General features: G+C 34.6%; 1 protein-coding gene across 2 annotated transcripts in view; it reads right to left on the bottom strand.

The window, feature by feature from the left end:
• Nucleotides 1–25,229, bottom strand: part of LCLAT1 (lysocardiolipin acyltransferase 1) — a 168,844-nt gene that overhangs the window by 64,153 nt on the left and 79,462 nt on the right. For both annotated transcript variants that reach the window (XM_045549330.1, XM_045549328.1), the window contains exons 5-6: nt 13,390–13,536; nt 7,568–7,684 (exon numbers count right to left, since the gene is read on the bottom strand). In XM_045549330.1, coding sequence (XP_045405286.1) covers nt 7,568–7,684; nt 13,390–13,536 — 264 coding nt within the window. The remainder of the gene's footprint in view (nt 1–7,567; nt 7,685–13,389; nt 13,537–25,229) is intronic.

Here is a 25,229-nt window from a genome sequence, read left to right as displayed (position 1 = left end):
CCTGATGCCATGGCACTCTAGCCCAGGCAACAGAGCAAGATTCTATCTCAAAAAAAAAAAAAGCAGAATTGGAAAGACCAGCTGAGCAGCTGCGTGATAATTCAGGGGAGATACAACAGATGCCCAGACCAGAATGCCATTGAGAATGAAAAGAAAAGAATTAACTTGAGTGACATTTAAGAGGTAGAATCAAAAGGCCTTGTTTGGGATTTCACAGTATGTGAGAAGGCGGGGGGGGGGGGGGGGGGGGGTGAGCCAAAAATGACTTTCAGGTTTCTGGCTTGAGCAACTGAGTCAGTGATACACAGTGGTTAAGACAAAGGCTTTATAGGTAGACTCCCAGCTCAGCCTCTGAAAAGCTGAATGATCTTGGACTATTTAACTTCTCTGTATCTCAGTTTCCTCATGCATAAAATGAAGATGACAATACTTCCTTCCAAAATTAAATGAACTAATTCATGTGAAGCACTTAGAATAATCCTGGCACATAAGCTAAGGACACAATGTTAGCCATAATTACTATCATCAGCACCATGGCATGGGGAATATAAAAGAAAAAGCAGTTTAGGGAGAAATGACAGATTCAGCGTTGGATATATTGAAGCTGAAGTGCCCGCAGAACCTCCTAGCAGGAAAAGGGTGCACATATGGCTCTGAACTAAGAAAGAGCTTTTGGACTTAGGATTTAAACTTAGGAGTCATGAGCACATGGGTGACAATTTAAACCACCAACCTCATGACATGCCCAGGGAGAATGTGTGGAATGAGAGAAGAGAGGAATCTAGGAGAGCCTTATGAGGAACAAAGACATTCAAGGGACAGATAGATAAAAAGAACCTCTGAAGAAATCTGAGAAGTGGCCAGAGAAGCAGGAGGGAAAAAAATGAAAAGCCAATGAAAGGGTATATATCAAGAAGAATCAATAGTGCCAGATGTTGCTAAGAGGGGAAATAAAATAAAGGTAGAAAGTATTCATTGGATTTAGAAATAAAAATCTTTGTTCTTAATGATCTAAGTCATATGGCCTTTGTTGTCGTTTTAGGAAGATAAAATGTATTAAAATAGCTAATAACAAAAGTCTACTGCGCTAAGAATCCTATTACTGTAACTCAGTAATTAGACTTGGAAATTTATCCTAAGGAAATAATCACTGAGCTTTATACATACTTTGGTATTATTCATAAGGGTGGAAAATTGCAAACAACTTTAATTTTGAACAATGGAGACTAGTTAAATAAATAGTGGTCCTTCTATCTGAGAGAATAACATGCATACATTAAAATTATCATACTTAGAAAAATTATGTAAGAATGAGGAGAAAATGTTCACACTATACTAAGTTAAAAAAACAACTTTACAAAACAAAATATATAATGTTACTCTAATTTTGTTTAATATATATGTGTACATGTTGAAAAGCAGAAGAATACTATATGTTAAAAGATTTACACTGAATAATTCTGAGAAGTGATTAGTAAGACTGAGTACCTTTATTTTCTTCTTTATAATTAATTTTCCAATTTTTTATAATACATTCTATTTTAATAAAAAATACTATTATCACTTCTTTATAGAAAGTGAGCCACTGTTGAGAAAATCAATTCATCCATTTTTGAGATTTGATTATTAAAAGAAAGAAAAAGATGGAATCACGATTGAAAAAAGTTTGAATGTCTTTTTTTTTTTTATTTTAAAGATTAGAGAAATGGAGCAGGAATTAGTAAACATAGGAATCAAAAAAGAAAAATAGTTTTACAAAGAGGAAATCCTTTATACAGTCTTCCATTTAAATAAAACTCACAGTAGAGCCAAGGATATCAGGGAGAAATCTTGAAAGAGATTAAAAAAACCCCACAAAGAATAAATTTTTGTAGACTTTGAAAAACTATAAACTTATTACACAGTGGAAAAGAACATGGGGTTTGGCATCAGAGAAACCTGAGTGTTAATTATGGTACCTCCACTCAGCAGCTGTATGACCCTCGAGTGAGCCATTCTCCGCAGGTACAGCACATGGCAAACTACTACTAAGCTCAGGTAGAAAAATTAAGTGATTTATCTGAAAACAGTTTAAGGGGTAGCTATAAGCCCAGGTCCCCAACATCAGACTGATTCAGCACGTCTGAGTTTGGAGCAGATTATCCGTGTTTTTAAAAATCTCCATGGTTTCTTCTACTGCATGGGCAAAGTAAAGAAACATGTACACAACACAATGCCTGGCACATCGTAGATACTTGATAAAAGTTAGATGGTTGTTTTTATGTACAAATAAGGCTTCTATCATTTTTCATTAAGGTTGTCATATGACTTTTTTCATTAAGCACAGTAACGAGATCTGTCCTAAATGAGCAGCTCAGATTTTTTGCTTTTGGGGGCAGAGGAGGAGGAGGACTAAAATGAAAACAACATAATCATCATTTATGATCCAGAGCAGTACCATGGCATTTGAAGACTCAACATGAAGAGACCCCAAAGGTCTCTGACATATGGTAATGTATAATTTTGCTGAGGCAAATTTGATTAATTTCTGCTTCATGATGAGTAAGTAACCAGGTCAGTTAGGTGATCTGTGTGCTTACCAACTCATCAGTATCCAAATCTCATTTAGGTTTTATTGTACTTTATTTATCATCATAAATAGACAAAGAGTTCTTCCCTGTAAAATGGCCTCAAAAGAAAGCCAAATGCTAATCTACAAAGATATTTGCAAATTTGGGAAAATGGAAAAGGTCTCAGAAAATATTCTAGCAAATGTCAAAGGTCTACTGTACAATCACATCTTTCATAACATAAGGGAAAGGTCTTATCCTATTTCATAAATAGTTTCCAGCAATAAAAAGCCACATGAAAAGGTCAGAGTGCATAATATATAATGCACTGAAAATTTCAATAATTTGTCTGCCTTTCTTCCTTGCCTCCTAAAACATGTGGCTGTTAGGATAAGGGAATACAACCCTGGAAGAGGCTTGCTGACTAACATGAATGCAGTGTGAGCCATAGTAAGTGGTAGCTCCTGTGGAGCATCCTTAGGCTCCCACTATAGGCAACAAACAGACTGGATTGTCAGTGGGTAGCTGTGCACTGAACAAGGAAGTCCACGAAATTAAAATAGTCTAACAATGTAGTTGAAGACTGAGCTGTCTGTGATTAGGATACTGCTTTTATTTCCTAGGTAACCACTAACATTCTCAGAGCACATAAGAACTACTATAGACCAAAACGAGAGATCCCAGAACAGGACTATCAGATACTATTAATATATATGTAACTTGGGTGTTAAATCAGCAATTCTCTCCCCCTGAATACAGATTGAAGAGTTTCCTTCAGGTGTGCTGATCCAAATTACCTAGTGGGAATTTTTAGTGGTTAACTCTGTATTCCTTTAAAATAGAAGAATACTTCATATTTAGAATACAAACTATGGATTGAAATATGGACTGTTTTACTTTGAATTAAAAAATATTTCATTTCAAACCTAAAACTTAAATGTATCTATATAATGACTTAGAGTCTTAATACATGAGCTAATTTACTTGAGTGACTTGATCTAGAAATGAACAAACTAAAAACCTGACTATTTGGGGGCAGGAATTAAGTTTTTAAAATTAATAGTGGCTCCAAACAATTTTCCTAAATATTGTCTGTTACTTTACAACCCCAATCTTCAGCTCAATCAAGTAGACTTTTCCTGGCTTACTGCTCAGGTCCACACGGGCCCTAACTCTGTGCCCTTTCTTGTATTCTTCCTCAGTCATATACATTTTTTCTGACTATCCAAATCACATACAATCTCTAATGTCCAAGTGAAATGTAGCTTTCTTCAAGAAGCCTTGCCTGGGCATTTCAATACTACATGATCTCTTGTTAGTGAATACTCTTATAATTATTTGGCATAACATATATATCATATACTATAAGGCTGCAGTTCCCATGGTATTGGTCCGTGGGCTTATACTATTTTTTTAGGTTTTTCCATGTGTATTATTATTATCTATCCATAAAGACTGTAAATTCCTTGAAGATAGGGTTATATCTTAAACAGGATATGCCCTGACAAACACATAGTGTGTTATCCCCCACCTCCAACTACTCTAACCTAATCTCAAATTATTCCAAATGTGAATGCATGTGCTGCCTAATGGTTAATTATTGCATGGATACAACTCAGTAACTGGCATACAAAATGTTTAAGAAAATCAAACAATGAGTAGACTAAATCATTTTTGTTTGAAATCAAAGAGTTGTTATCATTGTTAAAAATGAATGAATATAAATAATTTGGGTGCAATGACTTAAAGGTTTAAAACTATGTGATAAATGTATTATCGTTGTGTAATTAAAATAATCAGAAAAAAAGCCTTCCTCATGTGAAAGCCTCTTTCCTCTAAGTTAGCAACTTCCTTTTAAGTTTGGATTATTCTAGAACTGGAAAAAAAATTATCTAATCTCATATTGAAACGTTCTGTGGTTAGATGTACACATGAAATAAATCATCCATGGCAAGTATCTACCAGTGTAATACATAATACTCTGAGAAGAACATGCTAGGATGACTATGTTGTCATATTTTTCAGCTGTAAGAAAAAAATATTCAACTCAACTAATACTGATTGAGGCTTTATTATGTGCTGGGTATTCCATATCCTCAAAAAGAGGATAAAGCAAGTATAAATATGGTGGAAATCAGGATAAATTTTTTGTAGTTACTATTACAGAAACAACATATTTGTGTAATGTTACATATTTGGTGTTATATTTTAGGATAGGTGTTTGTTTTCCAAGTGTTTTTAATCTTCATGAAATATATTCTAAATAGAAACACAGCAACTACTTTCCATTTATTCAATACTTTCTGGTAAGACTTTATCCTAAACTTGATGTTCTGAACTTCTTATTTGTCCATTTGTGCCACCTGTCCAATAGATGGCAGCAACATTGAGTTCAGGTGTTGCTTTGTGGTATTTTGTTTTAATATGTGGTCTCCAGGATTCCAATGGAATATTTATTTACAATGGTCATCTGTTTTAGCAGCAAGCTTCCTTTTCACACAATTTATTGTCAAAAGCAGATTAAAGGTCTCAAGATCAGAAAGCTACACTAAGCCCCTTTCTAAGTCTTAGATTCCTTTTCTAAAGGGACACTCTGGACTAGATGAACTCCAAGATCCTCTTCATTTCTGATCCTTAATGAAACTTTTTCTCTCCTTGTTCACTTGACCCCCTGCCCAGCAATCAGAATTGCCCTCTACTCCCCTACTGATGCTTTCTTAGCCTCTGCTTGCTCCCCCTGTCATCTTAGGCAGCATCATGACCACCATCCTTCTGTGATCTGATCATTTAGCCTCTTTGTTTTTCCTTTCTGTTAAATTCTTTCTTGAAGAAAATCATACAGCTCACTATTGTTGCAAAGGTAACAATAGTTATGATTTGGAGACTTTGTTAACTAAAATGATACTATAAATATAAGGGCCAAAAAGTTATAGTAGCAAGAGCATGGGGTATTCAGTTAGACAAACTGTATTCCAAAAACTTTGATGAGGTTCTTCCCCTCAATTTCTGCTTCAGTTTTGCACTACGAGTTAAACAATAATGATAACTACTGGGTCAGACTAACTGACCTTAGGCATATAAAACACTTAGCATAATGCTTGATACTTAGTAAATATTCAATTAATGTTAGCTGCTATTACTATTATAATTATCCTATTTTTAAATTTTAAATTTTATTATTATTATATTGTACAGGTCCCATTCTATGTTTCTAACTCAAGCAAATGAAATCACCTAACTATATTTTTCTAACTGAAGCAAATGGAATTATCTGTTTCTCTTTTTTTACTGATGGGGGGGGCGGCAATCAATCAGTTGCCAGTTCTGGCAGGAAAAATTACATATTATGGTTGATTAGTGCTTTTAGTGATGACTAAGTAATACACATTCATCAAAGTTATAAATCAGTTTGCTACTAAAATATTTTCCAGATTTCAAAACAGAGCTCTATAGATATATCCTTTATCCTCTATGAAATAATCTCTCAATTACCCTGTTTACATTTAGGAAGATATTTATTAGCAAAAGATGTACACTTTAGCATATTTTGTTAACAGAGAAATCTAGTAGATGAATGTGTTCCATTATGCCAGAAACACCTTTACAGAAATCATTAAATACTACAAAATAGAAAACACTCTTAAGTGAGAAGGGTTGAGTCTAAGGTAGATGCCACAGTAAATGGTATCACATTTTTTTAAAAAGGCATTACCACTTTGTCTTGGTGCCTCTCCACTTCACAGACACAAAGAACTGTGTTCACCATGAGTTTCTGTGGGCAGATAGATACTCACTAATCATGTACAATGTGACCGTCAAGCCCACAAGTCCATGTCTTATTAGTTGTAACCTCAGAATTTCAAAAGCTAGTCAAACTAACAGGAACAACACTTCCATGTGATTTTAGATTGACTGTGTACATTTCTTTAAAATCATGGGTACTTAGCTGTAAAGAAGCTTCGTTTTGGCAGGTTACACTTTGTATCTTAAAGTACATTAAACCCTAAAGGAACCGAGGGTGATACCATTTAGGGAAAGAAGTAAGAACATTATACCTTTTCTTATATAATGGTTCAAGACCTTTCATGTTAGGCACGAACAGTTTTATAACAATGTAGCAATTAATAGATGAAGGTGTTAATTAGTCCCGGACATTACCATTATATGATATGGCTTATTAGAAATCAGTGAGGAGAGCACAAATTTGTAAAGAAGATTCTTCCACTAGGTGATTCTAGGCTTTGAAATGTTCTTGAAGAATAAACACTTTGGTATATATGAATATATAAACATATAAATATGCGAACTATAATAAAAAGTACAATTGGATTTTTACATAACGAAAATATCAAAACAAACATTTAAATGGGTGTGATACCATCAATGGAATCACCTTGTCTTCATATGTCCTTGAACAGACATGGCCTGAAACAAGTGTGAGGTGGTAGTATGAGCCACAAACCAGGAAGCAGAATCATGAGGCTCTCTCCTGGTCTTGCATGACCTGTAGAAATTTACTTACATGTTGGATGCCAGTTCTATTTATCTATAAAATGGAGGTAGCAGTACTTGCCTTCCTACCAACTGGAGTTACTTGGTAAAGTGAGTGGATTAATGAATGTAAAATTATTTTTTAAGCTATAAAGAACTATAATGATCTGAAACGTGAGAAATTATATATTCTCAAATCCTAAGACCCAAATATTTGGTTAGTTAAGCGTTAAGACATTTTTAAGACAGTTTTGCTGCTTTGAGAAATATTTAAAAATGGAATTATAGTCTAATTCTGTCTGTTCCAAAAATGGGGAAAAGATTTCACAAATATATTTTATATTTCTAAAGAATACACAGCAAAATATTTCATTATAGTATGTGGGGTCAACTTATGATAAAAATATAGCATCTCATTTCTTGAGATAAAGTATACAAAGTGCTTTATAAATTCTAAGGGACTATATAAAAAGGTTAGCAGTGTCTGCCACTGTCATAAAAAAGCACATTTTGAGATGAGTGCTTACCTTCTCTTAAATGGTCTACCACAAAAGTAAAACCTGTAGTTCTTGGATGTAAAACATATTCATATTTCTGAAGTCCATTCTTTTCAGCAAAATCATTACTTCGAGCCTTGCTGTTTTCTAAACAAAATAATAGACCATTAGAAGCCATAAAATAAAAAGAGATAAGTGAGGTGTAAGGGAAGAAACACAGAATTTCTTTGATAAAGATGGCAGTCAATTGTTCTGTAATTACTGAATACAGTACACTGAGTCAAATAAGATGCAAACATTTTAGATGGACCCTTACAAAGATCCCAGATCTACTTATTGGAACTTAAATAATTTTATAACAAGGTATTAATAGACTTTTATAAGTTTCCTGAAATTCATATTCAAATTCTTAAAATTTTTTAAAAGATTTCAAATAGTCACTATTCAATGACAGTTGAAATATAAATAAAACATTAAACAAAAACTTTCATAAAATGCTTACATAATAAAATTAAAATACTGAAACATAAAATGCTAATAAAGTAAAACTAAAAACTAATAAAATATAAGGATCTAGGCATTCAGCAGAAATAACTAGCAATCAAATAGATCAACATTTTTTAAAAACCCAATAATTTAGGCCTTCAATGCAAAGTAAAATATCTGCCTTGCTCAGGCATAGAGCATGCTAATATTACTAACCAAAACCACTCCACAACAGAATAGACACATGATTAGCACATCATGTACGAACATCTGAACATGGTTTGGCTGAATGTAGAGTCAAATATATGTTCTAATTGTTGGCAAAAACTTTTTTCCATTCCATGAGGTAACTTTGCAAGTTCCAAGAAGAACCAAACTCATTATTCAGCAAATACATTTGGAAAAAGTAAAGTGTTCAGAAATTTGGCCTCAACTCCCGGGAGAGATCATGAAATACCTTCTGATGACAGCAGATGTTAGAACCTGCAATCTTCAGCTGTATCCTGAATTTATAAACTATTATTCCAAGTCACAAGAAAAATACCTGTATAAACACAATTTTAATAGGAGTAAATTTAAGAACACCGAGTCCTCAAACCATCTAAAAACCACAGATGCATTCCATAACACTAAATATTCAAAGAACACTCCTACAGAAAGTATTATATCATTTTATAAGAGAGGAATTGAGTCAAAAAATAAATACTCACAGATCCCCAGGCAAGTCAAAAGTAGAGGCCCTAAACATAAAAAGTAATAAGCTCCTCTCACATTCATTCGAGCATATCCTGGACGTGGGACTACAAAGCTATATTTATATTCAGCTGATAGGACCTTAAATGGGATTAGGAAGCCCAGAGACACCACAAAGATGAGTAGTAACTACTCTTTAGTTTGTTTGCTCTTCCAGTTTGTCAGAGCCGCTAGGGATTCTGAAGACAAAACTGAACTGCTGTAGGATGTGAATACATGTGTAAATAGTTCTAAAACAAACAGTCACAATGTGGGAAAGTAAAAATAATCAGAGACACTGAGAGATTAGAGATGCAGATTTTCCCCTCCACCTCCACTTCATCTAGCCATGCCCAAACTCTGTTATTATTACTAACTACACTAGCATCCCACTTTCCAACCACAACCTCCTTTCTTGTCAGCTCACTCCCTGTAACTCTCTCACTCGGGCACTCCTTCCACCCCACAGGACTTCTGGCCATTCTGCTGTTCTCAAACCAGCTGGGCATGTTCCCACCTCAGGGTCTGTGTAGTTGCTGGTCTTCCCTTTGCCCAGAATGCCTTTTATCCATATAGCTGCATGGTCTTCTGCTTTATTCATTCAGACCCCACTTAATAGAGAGGCTTTCCCTGACCACCTTAAATAAAATATTAATAGCACCCTACGCCCCTTCTAATATTCTCTATCTCCTTATCTTGCCTTGTTTTTCTGCAGAACATTTGGGAAAACCTGATATATTTTTATTAACTTATTAGTTTATTATCTATCTTTCCTCACAGATTATAAGCTTCATGAAAGTAGGAACTTTGTTTTGTATATAAAGCTCCAGGCACTCAGTCATTAAAGAAGTTTGATGTATAAGGGTGTTAAATTGTATGTGATATATTTGTTACAACCTAGAAACAGCTTTTCTTTCCAAATCAGGGAAATGGAACTCAAAATTATGGGATATCAACTGTGATTGTTAACTTTATGCATCAACTTGACTAGGCCACAGAACGTAGGTATTTGGTCAAATGTTATTCTAGATTTTTTTGTGTAGGCACTTTTTTTTAGATGAGACTAATATTTAAATGAGTAGACTGCATAAAGCAGATTACCCTTCATAATGTGAGTAGGCCTCATCCAATCAGTTGAAGACCTTAATAGAAAGAAGTGCCCCCTTCTTCACCAATAGGAAGAAGGAATTCTGCCTCCAAACCACCTTTGGACTTGAACTGCAACTCTTCTGTGGATTCCACTCTGCAGATTTCAAACCTGCCAAGCCTCCACAATCAGAAGACCCATTTCCTTAAAATAAATCTCAGTCCCTCTCTCTATATACATATCCTGTTGGTTCTCTTTATCTGGAGAACCCTAAATAATATACCCATATAACAGGAAACTACCTAATCTTTAAGACACGTTTTCAAAGAATAATGATATGAAAGATTATAATCTAACATTAACTAAAAAAGGAAAAGTGTGATCTCAATTTTTCAATTTGTATAAGATTATATACATGTGCATATGCACACACATATATTAATATATGCTAACGTATGTGTGCATGTATATGTGTGTGACTAAATGACCAAAAAGAAATGGACCAAAATTAGAACAATGTTCATTTGCGGGCACTGGGATTATAGCCATTTTTGTGCATACTTCTATGTTTCTAAATTTCCCCAAATTAGTATATATTACTTCCATAAAAAAGAAAAAAGTTATTGCCAACAATAATATATGAAGATAGAATGTATGTATATTACATTTAAATGCACTAATTTGAAAATGTGCAAACAAGCTGGATTCATAACTTAAAGTAAGTTATACTTAAAGTAAGTTATAAAACATTCTCTCAGGCTGAAAAATCCAGTTTTAAAGTTAACTGTTGTAACTAAATACATCTTTTAATTAACAGATACTTTATCCAAATTGGAGATGTTTTCTTAGCCTATTTTTTTAAATCTTTTTTTCCAACTAAATAAAATTATCTGTATAACACTGTTTAAAAAAAGTTTTAAAGCTTCAGGATCAGTCTGGTTTCTCTATTTGGCAAATAGTCTGGCTTTTGTAAGTTGGCCTTAAAATGTAAATACCATTTGAACTTAAAAAAAATTTGCTACTACATCGTGTAATGGTGAGCACTCTGGACTCCAAAAATATTAAAGTTCATCGTCTATAAAAGAAACCTGAGAAAAAATATAGAATGAAAAAAGTTTTACATATATATTTTATAGACTCTATAAGTCCTAATGTATGAACATATTAACACCTAGTGTATCAGAGTAGCAGCAACACATGACCTCTTTTTCCATTAGCTTTTACTAACTAAATAACTTTCAAAGTTGCCATTCTTTAGTAGTGTATGTTTTGGTATTCACAAATATAAATATATCATTTCAGTAAATGGCTTCCTATGCTCTATCTTTATTAAATGAAGCTGATACTTCAATATCCAAACTTAAGTATTATACATTCTAAGTATTATAAAATTTAAATATGGCTATCTATTATAATGATAGTTCAGTTCTGGGAATCAATCAACTTACAATGATATATATTCAAGGTTAAATAAAAGGCAGCCAATATTATCTTCAGTATTATCCTCTTTGATACATCTACTTTTTAGAATTTTAATCATAAAACATACTATACAGTAAGCATATATTTTAGAGATTTGCCTAGTGTATCAAAATTGCCACCTTTCATTTAGTTCATTTCTATGTGCAATAGACGAGTTAAAAATCTCTTTTTGTTGGTATCTGCGGTAAAAGTTTAACACCTTAATTTCCCTTATCAGCCTATTATGGCTCAGTCACCCATTCACTTATTTAAATATTTGTATAATTTGTATTTTTCATCTTGAACTCTCTTTTTGGGTAATGGTTTCCATAAATTACTATGTCCACAGTGTGAATTAGGATGGTCATTTACCTGTTCTCCTCTCTTAAATTCTAAGGGCTGTCTTTTTCAGCCTATTAACAAGAATTTGGAAGAGAAGTTTATGTTCCACCTCTCCATACTGCTTGTGATTTTTAGACTTCAGTTCTATCCTGCTTTAGTCTCTCTTCCCTCATGCAGCAGACCTCATCCACTGGATCCTTCTCTCAAATTCTGCTGTATATTTCTTGAAGTTATCAGGGTACTAAAGGTAAATTTTGCTCTTTTGAGTCCAGGGATTCTACAGAACTGCTTCCTGTCTAATTTATTCCCTCCATTTCTCCCAGTATCAAGCACTTCTACTTTTATCTATCTTATCTTATATCCTAGATAGGAGGCTTCATCTGCAAAAAATGACCTGTGGTTTAAAAAGTATGAAAGCCACTGATTTAGTAAGAATGACAAACTGTATATATTTTTGTTTTTAGTCTTCGTAAGAATTCCTTGAAATCCATTGGCATTTTTGGCCTGTACGGTTTAATATCTGAGCAGATAGAAAAGTTATAAACATGTCCTCCTGTGCCCTCTCCACAACTCAATTTTTCTTCAGGAAAGGAAAAAGCCTTTTCTGCCTATAGTAGGCATAAGGCTTAAATATCAGGAGAAAGGTAACATTAACTTAAATCAACAATAGTTGACACGGCTGTAATCCTAGAACTCTGGGAGGCCGAGGCAGGTGGATTGTGTGAGCTCAGGAGTTCGAGACCAGCCTGAGCAAGAGCAAGACCCTGTCTCTACTAAAAACAGAAAGAAATTATCTAGCCAACTAAAAATATATATAGAAAAAATTAGCTGGGCATGGTGGCGCATGCCTGTAGTCCCAGCTACTCTGGAGGCTGAGGCAGGATTGCTTAAGCCTAGGAGTTTGAGGTTGCTGTGAGCTAGGCAGATGCCACGGGACTCTACCCTGGGCAACAGAGCGAGACTCTGTCTTAAAAAAAAGACAATAGTTGAAATTAGATCCTATCGGTAATTTTTTTATGAGGAAGAACTTGAAAAAGGGTCTAACAGATAAATAAATACCTTGGAAGAGGACAACAGAATATATAGAACATGCTGGACAAACTTTACCTAAAACATAATTTTATTTTATTTATTTATTTTTTTAGAGACAGGGTCTCACTCTGTTCCCCAGGCTGGAGTGCAGTGGCATGATCATGGCTCACTGCAGCCTCAAACTCAAGCAATACTCCTGCCTTAGCCTTCTGAGTAGCTGGGACTACAAGTGCATGACACCATGACTGGCTAATTTTTGTTCTTACTTTTTCAGAGACTGGGTCTTGCTATGTTGCCCCAGGCTGGTCTCGAAATCCTAGCCTCAAGTGATCCTCCAGCCTCAGCCTCCCAAATCACTGGGATTATAGGCATGAGCTACTGTACCCAATCTAAAACCTGATTTTAAAACTAGGCTTGTAAAGATAAAAGGCTAATATTTTAAAATATATTCTGAGGCTTACAAATATAAAGCTCTAGGATAGCAAGTGTGAATAATAATGACCTCTTGGGGTTGCCTATTATAAATTCAGTAGGCTGGAATCCAGGAGTTCTGTGTCCTGATGTGCTATTGTTATCTGAGTGACCTTAGCTGTGAGCCATTAATCGTATTGATGTTCGGTTACTTCATGTGAGAAATAAAAAGTTTAGATTAGATGATTGATAAGTTCCTTCATGTTTTAAAATTTTGTGATCCAAACCCAGGCTACCTTACCTGTGAGATCAGTCCCTTCTGGGAATATGAGGAGTTGAAGTGGTTCACGAATATCACAAAAATAATCAATCATGTCTTCAAAATGGCTCTTGTCATCCTTCCATTTCCTGTGAATGAAGATATAGGCAGCAGCCTGCATGGCCCAACCTAGAATCAATGTAACAAGTATTTTCATTCAATTTTATTGCCAATATCCACATATTATTGAATATTTCAGTATTTTTGGTTTTACTATACAATATTATCATAATAAGCATTTCACAATAAATTCAACATTAATCTTGACTTAAATAAATAACACATATACCAGAGAATATTGTGAAAGAGGTTTGATAATCTTCAGGTTTGCAAAATCCTCAAAACATCTTTTCAAGTCAAAATTAGCTATTAAAATACTAACGAAAAAACTTTCCCTAATTCTTACAACTAACTCACCCAGGATTTAACAATCCTAACTAAACATATTTTAACCAAGCTGCCTACAAGAACTAAAAGAATATGTGTTGTCAGGCTTATAGAGAACAGTAAGCAAAGGACTGTCCTCAGTTCATGTATATCAGCATTTTCTTTAATATCTCCCTTTCTATACTACTCAATTTCTAAATGCAACTGCCATTTTCAATGCTAGCCATGTTTGATTTTATTTAAAAGAAATAAAAGTCTTGGCTACTAACCACATTAACCAGAGTGTACACTGTGACTTACATTCCTTTTCCCTAGGGCAAACTAACCTTGTTACTAAAGAGGTAGACCTAAATGAGTCATGTTTTAGGTTACTGGCCATCTCCTCCTGGCCACAGACAACTAGAACTACTGCGGTGGATACCTGAGTCAAGGCAGCCAATCCATAGTGTGTTCAAGAGCCCAGGAAGAAAAGCTTGGGCCAAACATAGTAAATATCTAGGCTAACCAAATGTTCTCCCCCACAAATTTCACCTGGGACCATGGAGAAAACAAACAATTTGGTAGTATAAAGTCAAATGCATGGACAAAGAGCAAGTGGTAGCTGAGGCAAGATAAAGATAGCATGCATACGGGAATGAAGGTCAAAAACTCTAGATGACTGAGCTGACTAAAGCTGATTTTGATTCATAACAAAAGGCAGTTTTAATCTCCACAAGTCCTGGCCAGTCTATGGATCCACCTCTTGGATATCCAAGAGAGTTCAGCTCTCTTATTGCCATGCATATCTTTGTTATATACCCTCATTATTTCAGCTGGCAGGGATGTGTGGTGCTTCCTTGTAAACAAAGAACACAACTAAAACAATAGCTATCATCATTTGATCAATACAATAGTACCATGAGAATATATAAAATGATCATTAAATCATTTGTCAATGATTTAAAAAACACATATATACAACTGTAGGACTTTATTTGGTTTGAGACAGTCTAAACTAGAATACTGTATTCTACAAATATTAAACAAGCAAATACACAAAAAAATTTCACTTTAGTGTATAGGTCTTGCTGATAAGCATCCAATTATACCTCACTCACTATATTGTCAGTCACATCCACCAGTATTGGACTTCACCCCAGGCTTGCCACTCCCACACACCTGTCCTTCATCTGAGGACACCCAGGCCCACAGTGCAGTGTGTGTGGGCAGTATAGCTCTGGAGTGAGACTGCCATATACCAGCTGTTCAACCTTCAGGCCCCAAACGGGAAAGGAGCATAATGGTGAAACATTATGCCCCTGATAGGGGCTGTTGTGAGAAATAAGATTACTTAACAGAGAGCATTCAATAACTAATAGGTATATATCATTATTATGATTAATAAGTTTCAATAATATGCACAACAGTAAGTACTCTTTTGTCTGGTTCCTTTTGCTTAATATTATGTCTATGAGATTAATCTATGTTGTGTGTAGCAGTGTTTCCTTCTTTGCATTGCTATGTGTGAGCCACTGTGCCTGGACTTACTGTTTTAACTTTCACATTTTAGTCTATAATCCATCTCAAATGAATTTTTGTGTGTTATTTGAGATAGAAATTAAAAGTTCTTGTTTTTCTATATAAATATTCAATTGATACTATTTATTAAAAAGACCAAAATTGTTAATTTAAATAACAAAATATTTTTAAAGTATTACACAATAAATACATATTACTGTAAAAAGATGTCAAATAATACAAAAGTAAATAGAATGAAATATGAAAGTCCTCCTCTATCACTACCACTTCCTTCAATCCTACTCCACCAATCATAATCTGTTTTTTGGTAATCACAGTTATTAATAATTTGATGTGAATTCTACTTTTAAAAAATTTGTGACATATACGGTTGGTGCTTTTACAAAATATATTGGTTCCAATTGACTGGTCATAACTTCTATATTGTTCTACAATTTTTTTCATGAACCATGTCTATACATACAGATCTACATCATTTTTTTAATAATTCTGAAACCAGTTTTCTGTTTTCATTCTAAACTTATGGACTGTTTTGTGAAATACAATAAAGTGAGTTATTAGAAAAATAATCTCATACATGGATGTTGTGACAATGTCACAGTAATATAAAAGTTTCTAAATACTTATTCTACTTCTAAACTTATCTCACTGTGGACCAATACTAGTTTGCTTACTCATACTGTTATAAGAATCACACTTTATGTAGCACTGTTCTATAATGTAGCTATACCATGGCTGACTTATCTAGTACCCTATTATCATTTAGGCTATAGCCAATCTGAGCATTTCTTATCCTTACTAGAATAAGTTTACTCTGTTCACATTTATTGGGATAACTTTTTTTTTGCCTGGGATCTTCTTTTATGTTTTCTGTTTGTTACACTTCTATGTGATTTCTTGGCCCCCTGCCCTAGTCTCCATTTGTCTCCCCTTTTCTGTCTTTAGTTGAAATTACTTTTCCTTGTCCCCTCCCTTTGTTTTCTAATGGAGAGGTCAGCAAACTATGGCCCGTGGACCAATCCCAAGTCCACTGTCTTTATATGGCCCACAAGTTAAGAAGAATATTATTTTGTGATAATGAGAAAATTATATGAAATTAAAATTTCAATGTTTATAAACAAAATCTTATAGGAACTCGGCCATACCCATTTGTTTATCTGCATTGTCTATGCCAGGTTCTGATGGCAGAGTGGAATAGATGCAAGAGACAGTATAGCCCACAACCTAAAATATTAGTACCTAGCCCTTTATAGAAACAGTTACCACTCTTAAAATTTTTTCACCCTTCCATTTTCAGCAAACATATTTGAACCTATAATTCTAATACTGAGTTAAATAATAAATAATATTTTCTAAACGGAAAAGTATGCTCTCAATTCTATCACTATTTAAACAGAGTTTTGTTTTAAATTACTTAAAATTAAAATAGTAATACAAAAATAGTAATACAAAAAAACTATGCCTTGTCTTGCCTTACAAGATTTGTAGAAATCATCCAATAGTTAAAAAAAATTGCTGTTATTACTATATTGCTATAACATATAGCAACTGCATAATTGTTAATTATTATTAAACTAACACACTTCTAAAACTTCACAGAAACATTTTTAATTATTTAGACTTACCCTTAAATTTGCTGCCTTTACTCATTATTTCTTGTAGCCTATGCCCTTCTGTTAGTTCTCAAAAAAAATTTTTTTTTTTAATGTTTGAGTCTTTGCATTCTTGAAAGGTATTTTGTTTTGTTCTCAATTTTGGAGGCTAGTTTGGCTAAAAATAGAATTTGGGGTTCCAAATCATTTTCCCCTCAGAATTGCAAAGCTATTTTCCACAGTCTTCTATCATTTAATATGACTAGTAAGATAGCTAGCTACACAAATTTCCACAGATAACCTAATTTTTCCTAATGAGATAATTTACTTCTTTCCTCTAGAACCTTTTATGATTTTCTCTTTACCCATGGTTTTACAGAATTTCTCATCTGACATTGTATTCAAAGAAAATCCCTTGGAATGATCATCCAACTCACTAATTTGATCTTCAGCTGCACCTGTCCTACTAATTGAGTTCATTTCAACAATCATATTTTTCATCTTCAAGATTTGCAATTGCTCCTTTTTCATAGTCAATTTTTATGAATAAATAATATAATTAAAATAAAAATGTTTATTTAATGCTTACTATATTACTGGTATTGTTCTAAGCATTTTTCATTCAATTAACTCTCAAGAAAAACCCATGAATTAGGTAAAATTAATATCTCTACTTAACAGATGAAGAAACTGAGGAACATTGAGGCTCAAAGAATTGGTAAGTGGTAAAACCGGGTCTCAAACATAGGCAATCTAACCCCAAAGCTAATGTTTTAAATCACTATACTGAACAGCCTCTCTGCATATACACTTGAATCTCTTTAACGATATTCATTACACATAGTTTAAGTTCTCCTCAGAGAATTATTAAATATTCTTCAGAGATTAGACTTTCCAATTCTTAGTACTAGACTCTCTTTAAACATGTGCATTTTCCTTGAATCTTTATTAATTCTACACTGTCTTCATATTTGTAAAGGATGTTCTAGACTGAATAATACTGATGGGTAGAATGTATTTCTCCATTCCAAATGATAATATCTGTTGCTCCTTTGGGGGAAGGAAGCAATTTTGCTTAGAAAACTTTTCTAATATTCTGTATATCTTGCAGAAATTTCAGACCACGGCTTTTGAATCTTTTTTATTTCCTTTAGCTTAAATGTCCTTCTCTATTTCCCATAAAAAAAAAAAAATCACAGGAACAGTCTGCACGGGATTTCCCCCCATTTCACTATCAATACTCAATTTTTCTTAATGTTCTTGAGACCCTCAAAACACATTTTATGACAAAAAAAAAAAATCACAGGAACAGTCTGCACGGGATTTCCCCCCATTTCACTATCAATACTCAATTTTTCTTAATGTTCTTGAGACCCTCAAAACACATTTTATGACATTTACTTCATATTTCTATGAGCTGATTGATGACAACGTAATTTATATCTTTAAAATTAGTCTATATAACTTGTCTTTTTCATACTTTTCCACTATAGGACAGTCTGTCTTTAACCTGAATTTCTCAGACAAGGACTATGAGTCTGGCAGGTTTATAAAGATTAAATCTGTGCATACTGGCATAGCTCTGCTACCACTATCTTCTTTCTAAAATCCTATTTACGTTATCAGCACTGCCTTCTTAAAGCAGATGTCAGTAATCCCTGAGCATACACTATTGTCCAAACCTAGTTTTCTTTGACTTACATTCCCTTTTATCGAGTTTTAGAGTTTGCTAGGGAGGAAAAAGAAACAACCCTACTTACTGGAATGTATTTTTAACATCATGCATTCTTTCTCAATAAAACATAAGGCTTTTCACCATTTTTTTCTTTTTTCATTTTAGAGTAGATGGATATAGTAAAGGGAATCATAAAAAACATCTGTACTACTCACCTACTGCTCTAAAAACTGAACCTCAAAGTTATCACTGTTATCCATGTATGCATTATGATATCTACTATGGCACAATGAATGTGACACCAGAAGCAAAAGCAATGTGGAAGAGACAGACAACTGTTCCCTTCAACACTATTTTCAATCCTGAATAAAAGATGTGGATGCAACCACGGCAATGCTACCCACAGGTCTCTATTAAATAAGAATAACTAAGACGGACAGATGCTAATTTTATGTAAACTTCTATCACCAAGATGAGAAAATACTGTATTTACTGAGTGTGTATTTGTGTATAACAATAGTAGTTATCCAAATACATCCAGAAATTAATTAACAAGTAGTTATATTTCTCAAAATTTCAACTTCTGTCAGGGTGCTAAATGCCATATAGACAAAGTTAGGGAAGACCTATTTACCCTGAGTTCACATTACAAATTAGGTAATATTCTCCACATCCCTCTTCTAAGATTACTTCTGTGAAGGTTCTGGCTTTTAAAAACATTGAATGGAGGCAGACAATTTTATGATCTTTTTGCAGCAATGATCCTATTACAGTACACTGTATCATTAGGTTTCAAATGTGCCTGTGCTAAAAATACAAGATAGAAATCAAAGTATAAAATATGAGCAAGCAATTAAATAATATTCTAAAGCAAACTTAATTCTAAATATAATTTCAAACTTGAATCACAAAGTGGAGAAAAACAGAGAAAACTACCCTTACTGCAAATTTCACTGAACTCCACAAAGGTAGAAATTATCATACAATATCTACAGATTGTAGAAATTCTTGCTTGACATTGAGGACATACATATTTATTGATGGCTTTTGGTTGGCAAGATAAGGCTTCTTGGTTGTGATTACAATTTGGGGATTCATGCTAACATGGGATCAAAACATTTATCTTTCACACTGTTTAAGATTTGTCACTTAATCAATTTTCTAGATGAGCCGCCATCTGAGCTAACACATCCTGTTACAAAACTGATTCCTAAACTTAAGTACTTTACTAGCTCTGCACACTGAGAGGACCTATAATCAAAGACATCCCAGCAGCAACTGGCCTGTGGTAGGCAGAATATCACATGCCTTTCACCCCCAAGATGTCCATATCCTAATTCTTGTAACTGTGAACGTGTTAGGTTATATGGCAAAGAAGAATCAAGGTTGCTAATTAGGTGAATTTAGGATAGGGAGATTATCCTGGATTATTCCAACGGACCCAATATAATCACAAGTGTCCTTAAAAGAGGAAGGCAGAAAATGACCCAGTATTGATGTGAGTACTCGACCAGCCATTGCTGACTGTGAAAATGGAGGAAGGAGCCATAAGCCAAGAATGTGCACTAGAAGCTGGAAAACGAAAGGAACCAGATTCCACACAGAGCCTACAGAAAGGAATCAGTCCTCCCAATACCTTGATTTTAGCCCAGGAGAAGAACCCACATCAGACTTCTGACCTCCAGAACTGTAATGCAATAAATTTGTGTCATCGAAGCCACTCTATTTGTGGTACAAGCAGCAGTAGGAAACTAATACAGAGCACGACCATTACCTAGATTTTACTTTCTCATACCACTGCTCAAGAAAAGGAACTAGGGCTCCTCAGAGAAATGCTGAGTTCTAGGGCTGGGGTAGGGAAAATAAAAGACGAACTTGCCGTATTTGTAGTGTCTTAAAGTAAGTGGTTAGAAGAAAAAAGACAGGGGTATGTTACAAAGACACAAGAGCCAGTCTTCAAGAACTTCCCATGGCCAAAGCTGGAACATTTACAGCAACAAGACAAACAAGGATAGTAACAGATTATAACCTAAAGTCTAAAATAAATATTGATGAATCCATATTGGTATAAATAAATAGGGGGGCAAATATTCTTTATAGAATTGCAAATAATATATATAGATAACTCTCCATTCCTGGAAGTACAGCTTAATCCCCCCAATACCCCCAACCTTTGAGTGTGGGCTGTTCTTAGCAGATAGAGTATGTAAATGGGAAAACAGTAACTTTACAGTGGAGAAACCAGATACCACCTCAACCAAGGAATTAAGATTAACCTCACCAGTGTTAAGTCATGTGGATATCACGAACCTCTCTGACATAATGAGATGAGAAGGGCACTTCACCTCTGCAGAATTCTTCCCTCAAACCCATAACTCCAGTCTAACATGAGAAAACATCAGATAAACCCAAATTGAAGGACATTCTATAAAATGTTTAACCAATACCATGAAAAGCAAGGACAGACCCACAAAATGAAGGAAGACTAAGGAGACATAATGACTAAAACAATGTAGTATTCTCAATTAGATCCTAGAACAGAAAAGGACATTAGTGGAAAAATTGGTGAAATCTGAATAAAGTCTATTGTTTAGTTAACAGTATTATAGAAAGTTAATTTCTTATTTTGAGAAACATACCATGGCTATGTGAGATGTTAACATCAGGGGAAGCTGGGTAAAGAAGGGAAATTCTCTGTACTGTTTTTGAAGTTTTCAATAAACCTAAAATTATTCCACATAAAAAGTTTACTTCAGAACTGCAGTCCCCAACCCCCTGGGCCATGGTCTGGTACCAGTCTATTAGGAAACAGGCCATGCATCACAGCCTGAGCTCTGCACCACACCCCACCCCATGACACCCCATTCCCTGACACCTGGTCCATGGAAAAATTGTCTTCTGTGAAACTAGTCCCTGGTGCCAAAAAGGTTGGGGACCACTGCTTTAGAATATTTATTTGTTGATGCAAACTTCTGCTTAATTAAAAATACAAATAATGGCCACCTTCCATTCTAAAATCAAGACCTAAATATTCTTACTTGGAATTCACTTACTATACCATAATACTGGATTGTAGTAGTTGAAGATTATCGGTAACATTTCTAAGATACAGTTTTAACATTTTATTCATTTTGGAAGAACATTTTTAATTCTTGGCTACATAATATGTCCCTGCCTGGTATTCATTACACAATGATATAACATTCAGAAACACCTGACTTCAAACATAAGGAAAATATTTTCTGTTAGATTTATTATGATAAGAAATACACAAGGCCCAGGAAACACTATGGACAGGGAAGGAAAAAAAAATATATATATACACAAGGGAAAAAAGCCACATAGCTTCTTAAAAAAGATAATGACATACATAATAAATACAACAGATAATTCATTTCCCCCCCAGTCTTGCAATGTTGTCTTTCTCTTTATTTTTGTTTATTATTGTTATTTTTTTTTTTTTTTTGAGACAGGGTCTTGCTCTGTTGCCCAGGCTGGAGTACAGTGAGATCATCATAGCTCACTGCAACCTCCAATTCCTGGGCTCAAGCGATACTCTTGCCTCAGCCTCCCAAGTAGCTGGGAATACAGGTGCATGCCACCACACCTGGCTAAGTTTTGTATTTTTTTTAGAGACAGGGTCTCACTATGTTGCCCAGGCTGGTCTCAAACTCCTGGCCTCAAGCAATCCTCCCACCTTTGCCTCCCAAAGTGCTAGGATTACAGGTATGAGCCTTCTTCTGTAAAAAAAAATTCCATCACAGTTTACAGATAGTTAGCCATAAGAGAAAGAACAACTGAAGGCACTGGAGTCAAATTATCTATCAAAATTAAAGTTAACAAACAACTAGAATGCAACAGAGGTCCATCTCTTATATCTTTTTACTATTATTGCAAAGTGCCATTTCAAAGCTGGTTCAAAACTGATTGTTGTATGTACTTTTCCACTAAGTACAAAGCAGATTCAAAACCCTAAAGCTTCTCTCAAATTCTTTTACTGCTTTCTCCTAAAATAATCCTGTTACAAAAGCACACCTTTTAGATCATTTTGGAATGTAATTACTAATTTAGGCAAAGGAATTCCTTAATTTTCAGCAGACCTGGGGGTAATGAAAGTCCTAGAGGCAAAATATGCTTCCCAGCTCACATTTGGGATGTCTAGCTGCCTGAAGCAATGTAAATCTGCTGAGGTATTAAAGATGGTGCACATCAACAGGACATCCAATTTAGGTAACCAATTACATTAACGTCAGTAAGTGATTGACTAGATACCCTTAAAGCCCAGAGCCATTTCTCCTGGTCAAGGAAATTGTCAGCTTCCACACAGGTCAGGGCTTGAGCTTAGTTCAAAAGTCAGCTAACACGTTAAAAAAAAAGCTTCATTTAAGTTACAAAGATCTCAATGCCACCTAAAAAATTACTTAGTTCTCAATGTAATCCTAAAAAGAAGTATAATCTTGGTAAACTTCCTAGCAGCGGACTTAACTTAATTGAGCTTTTCTTCCCAACAGGTACGCCCCCCCAACTACTCATCCCCACAAAATGGATCAAAACTCATCCCAGACAAGCAACTCTGGCAACCAAAACTACAAAATCAACAATTACAAGAATTTATGTTTCAAATACCAGTAGAATTACTAAGATGAAATGATCCGTTATGTATCCAAAAATAAACAGAGATGTATGTGTGCCTTGTAGGCAGAACTAAAATGTTTCCATGCTCTACTATACTTCATCTGATGGTTTTTCATAAAAATCTTCATTCATGATAAGCATTTAATAAAATTTACTGAATGAGTAAATCCATGGATACTTTTCTTTACAGCTTCATGAAATGGAGGAAAGCAAGTTACATCAGGATGCTTTTGGCTATAAATAACAGAACATCAATCTAAAAGTCATATAAACAACCTGGTTTTATGTTTCTCACATAAATTGAAAGTATGGCCCCATGGCTGATTCAGAAGCCAGGATTCTCACATTCTCTCTGCCATCCTCTTGATGTCTAAGGACATCCTCTCTTGGGGGTAATGCTTATAGAAGTTCCAAGCATTGTGTACTTGAACAATAATGTCCAAAAGCAGAAAAGAAGAAACATAGTCCCTTCATCAACCTTTTCATCTTATTAAGGAGGAAAATCTTTCCCAGAGCCTCCAACAGACTCCTCCCATATGCCCCTTTGGTGAAGCTAGTTTAAATGGTCGTTTGACAGGAAGCGGAGAAAGCCAGTATCGGGTATTTTCATCCTCTGTCATGGGATGTGTACATCACAGAAGTTCTGGAAACAACCCAAATGCCCATCAATTCACGAATGGATTAGTAAATTGTGGTATATGTATACCATGGAGTATTACTCAGCTATAAGAAATAACGGTGATACGACATCTCTTTGGTTCTCCTGGAGAGAGTTGGAACCCATTATATTAAGTGAAGTATCCCAAGAATGGAAAAACAAGCATCACATGTACTCACCAGAAAATTGGTTTCCCTGATCATCACCTAAATGCACACTGGGGAATGATACCAACTGGATATCAGACTGAGGCGGGGAGGGGGAGGGGATGGGTGTATGCCTACACAATGAGTGCATTGCGCACCGTCTGGAGAATGGTCATGTTTGAAGGTGCTGACTCGGGGAGGTGGGGGGTGGGGGGAGGGGATGGAGGTATGACTACATGGTGAGTGCCAGGTGCACTGTCTGGGGAATGGACACGCTTGAGGCTCTGACTCAGGGGGATGGGGGGGACATGGGCAATATATATAACCTGAGCTTTTGTACCCCCATAATAAGCTGAAATTTAAAAAAAAAGTAAAAAAATAAATAAAAAAGTAAAAAAGAAAAAAAGTAAAAAAGAAAAAAAGTAAAAAAAAAAAAAAGAAAAAAAGTAAAAAACAAAAAAAGAAGTTCGTTGTTAAAATTAGTAAAACACCATCTCTGGTCTTTAGTTGTTTAGTAATAAATGGCATAATACAAAGAAGTCTGTGAAACTTTATATGATTTAAATATAATAGGAAATCATAAACTAATCAATTCACTGAAGAAAGCCAGGCCACCAGAAAGTCTGCTTGTGAGAATTATTACTACAATATAGTTATAAGCAGTGAATATCTCAAATAGAAAGACATCTATTCTTTGTGCTTAATATATGATAGAAAATAAATTAAGTGACTTTAATAAATTTAGTACTTCTTAAAACTATGTGTTAGCAATGACATCTTTATTTATGTAAATTTACACTAACACTTGTAAATACATTAATGAACTATAGATAAAACTGAAAATCTGACCACAAAAAATGGATTTTTCCAATCCACATATAATCCCTGTACTGAAGCACTTTCATATGTAATAGCAGCATGCCTTATAATCATGTTTCCTTAGTGTACTGACAAGGTGTACAAAAGATTTTAACTCAGTTGTTTTTACTCATGATCTTTAAAAAAAAATGCACATAAAAACACCAAAGGCATTTAAAATAAAATTCTATCATTTCTGTGAGATTCAACAAAAAAATTCTTTAATATTTTGGCAGACAGTTGATACTCTGAGAGGCTGAACTTAAGAGTAGCTTCCTACCTGGTTTCAATTATCCTGTGAGAGCAGACCACCACAGGAGTTTCTCAGCAGCCACTCATAGTCTTTCCATGTC

Source organism: Lemur catta, chromosome 4 (assembly GCF_020740605.2).
Source record: "Lemur catta isolate mLemCat1 chromosome 4, mLemCat1.pri, whole genome shotgun sequence".
Taxonomy (NCBI): domain Eukaryota; kingdom Metazoa; phylum Chordata; class Mammalia; order Primates; family Lemuridae; genus Lemur; species Lemur catta.
This window is presented reverse-complemented; position numbering and strand designations above follow the sequence as displayed.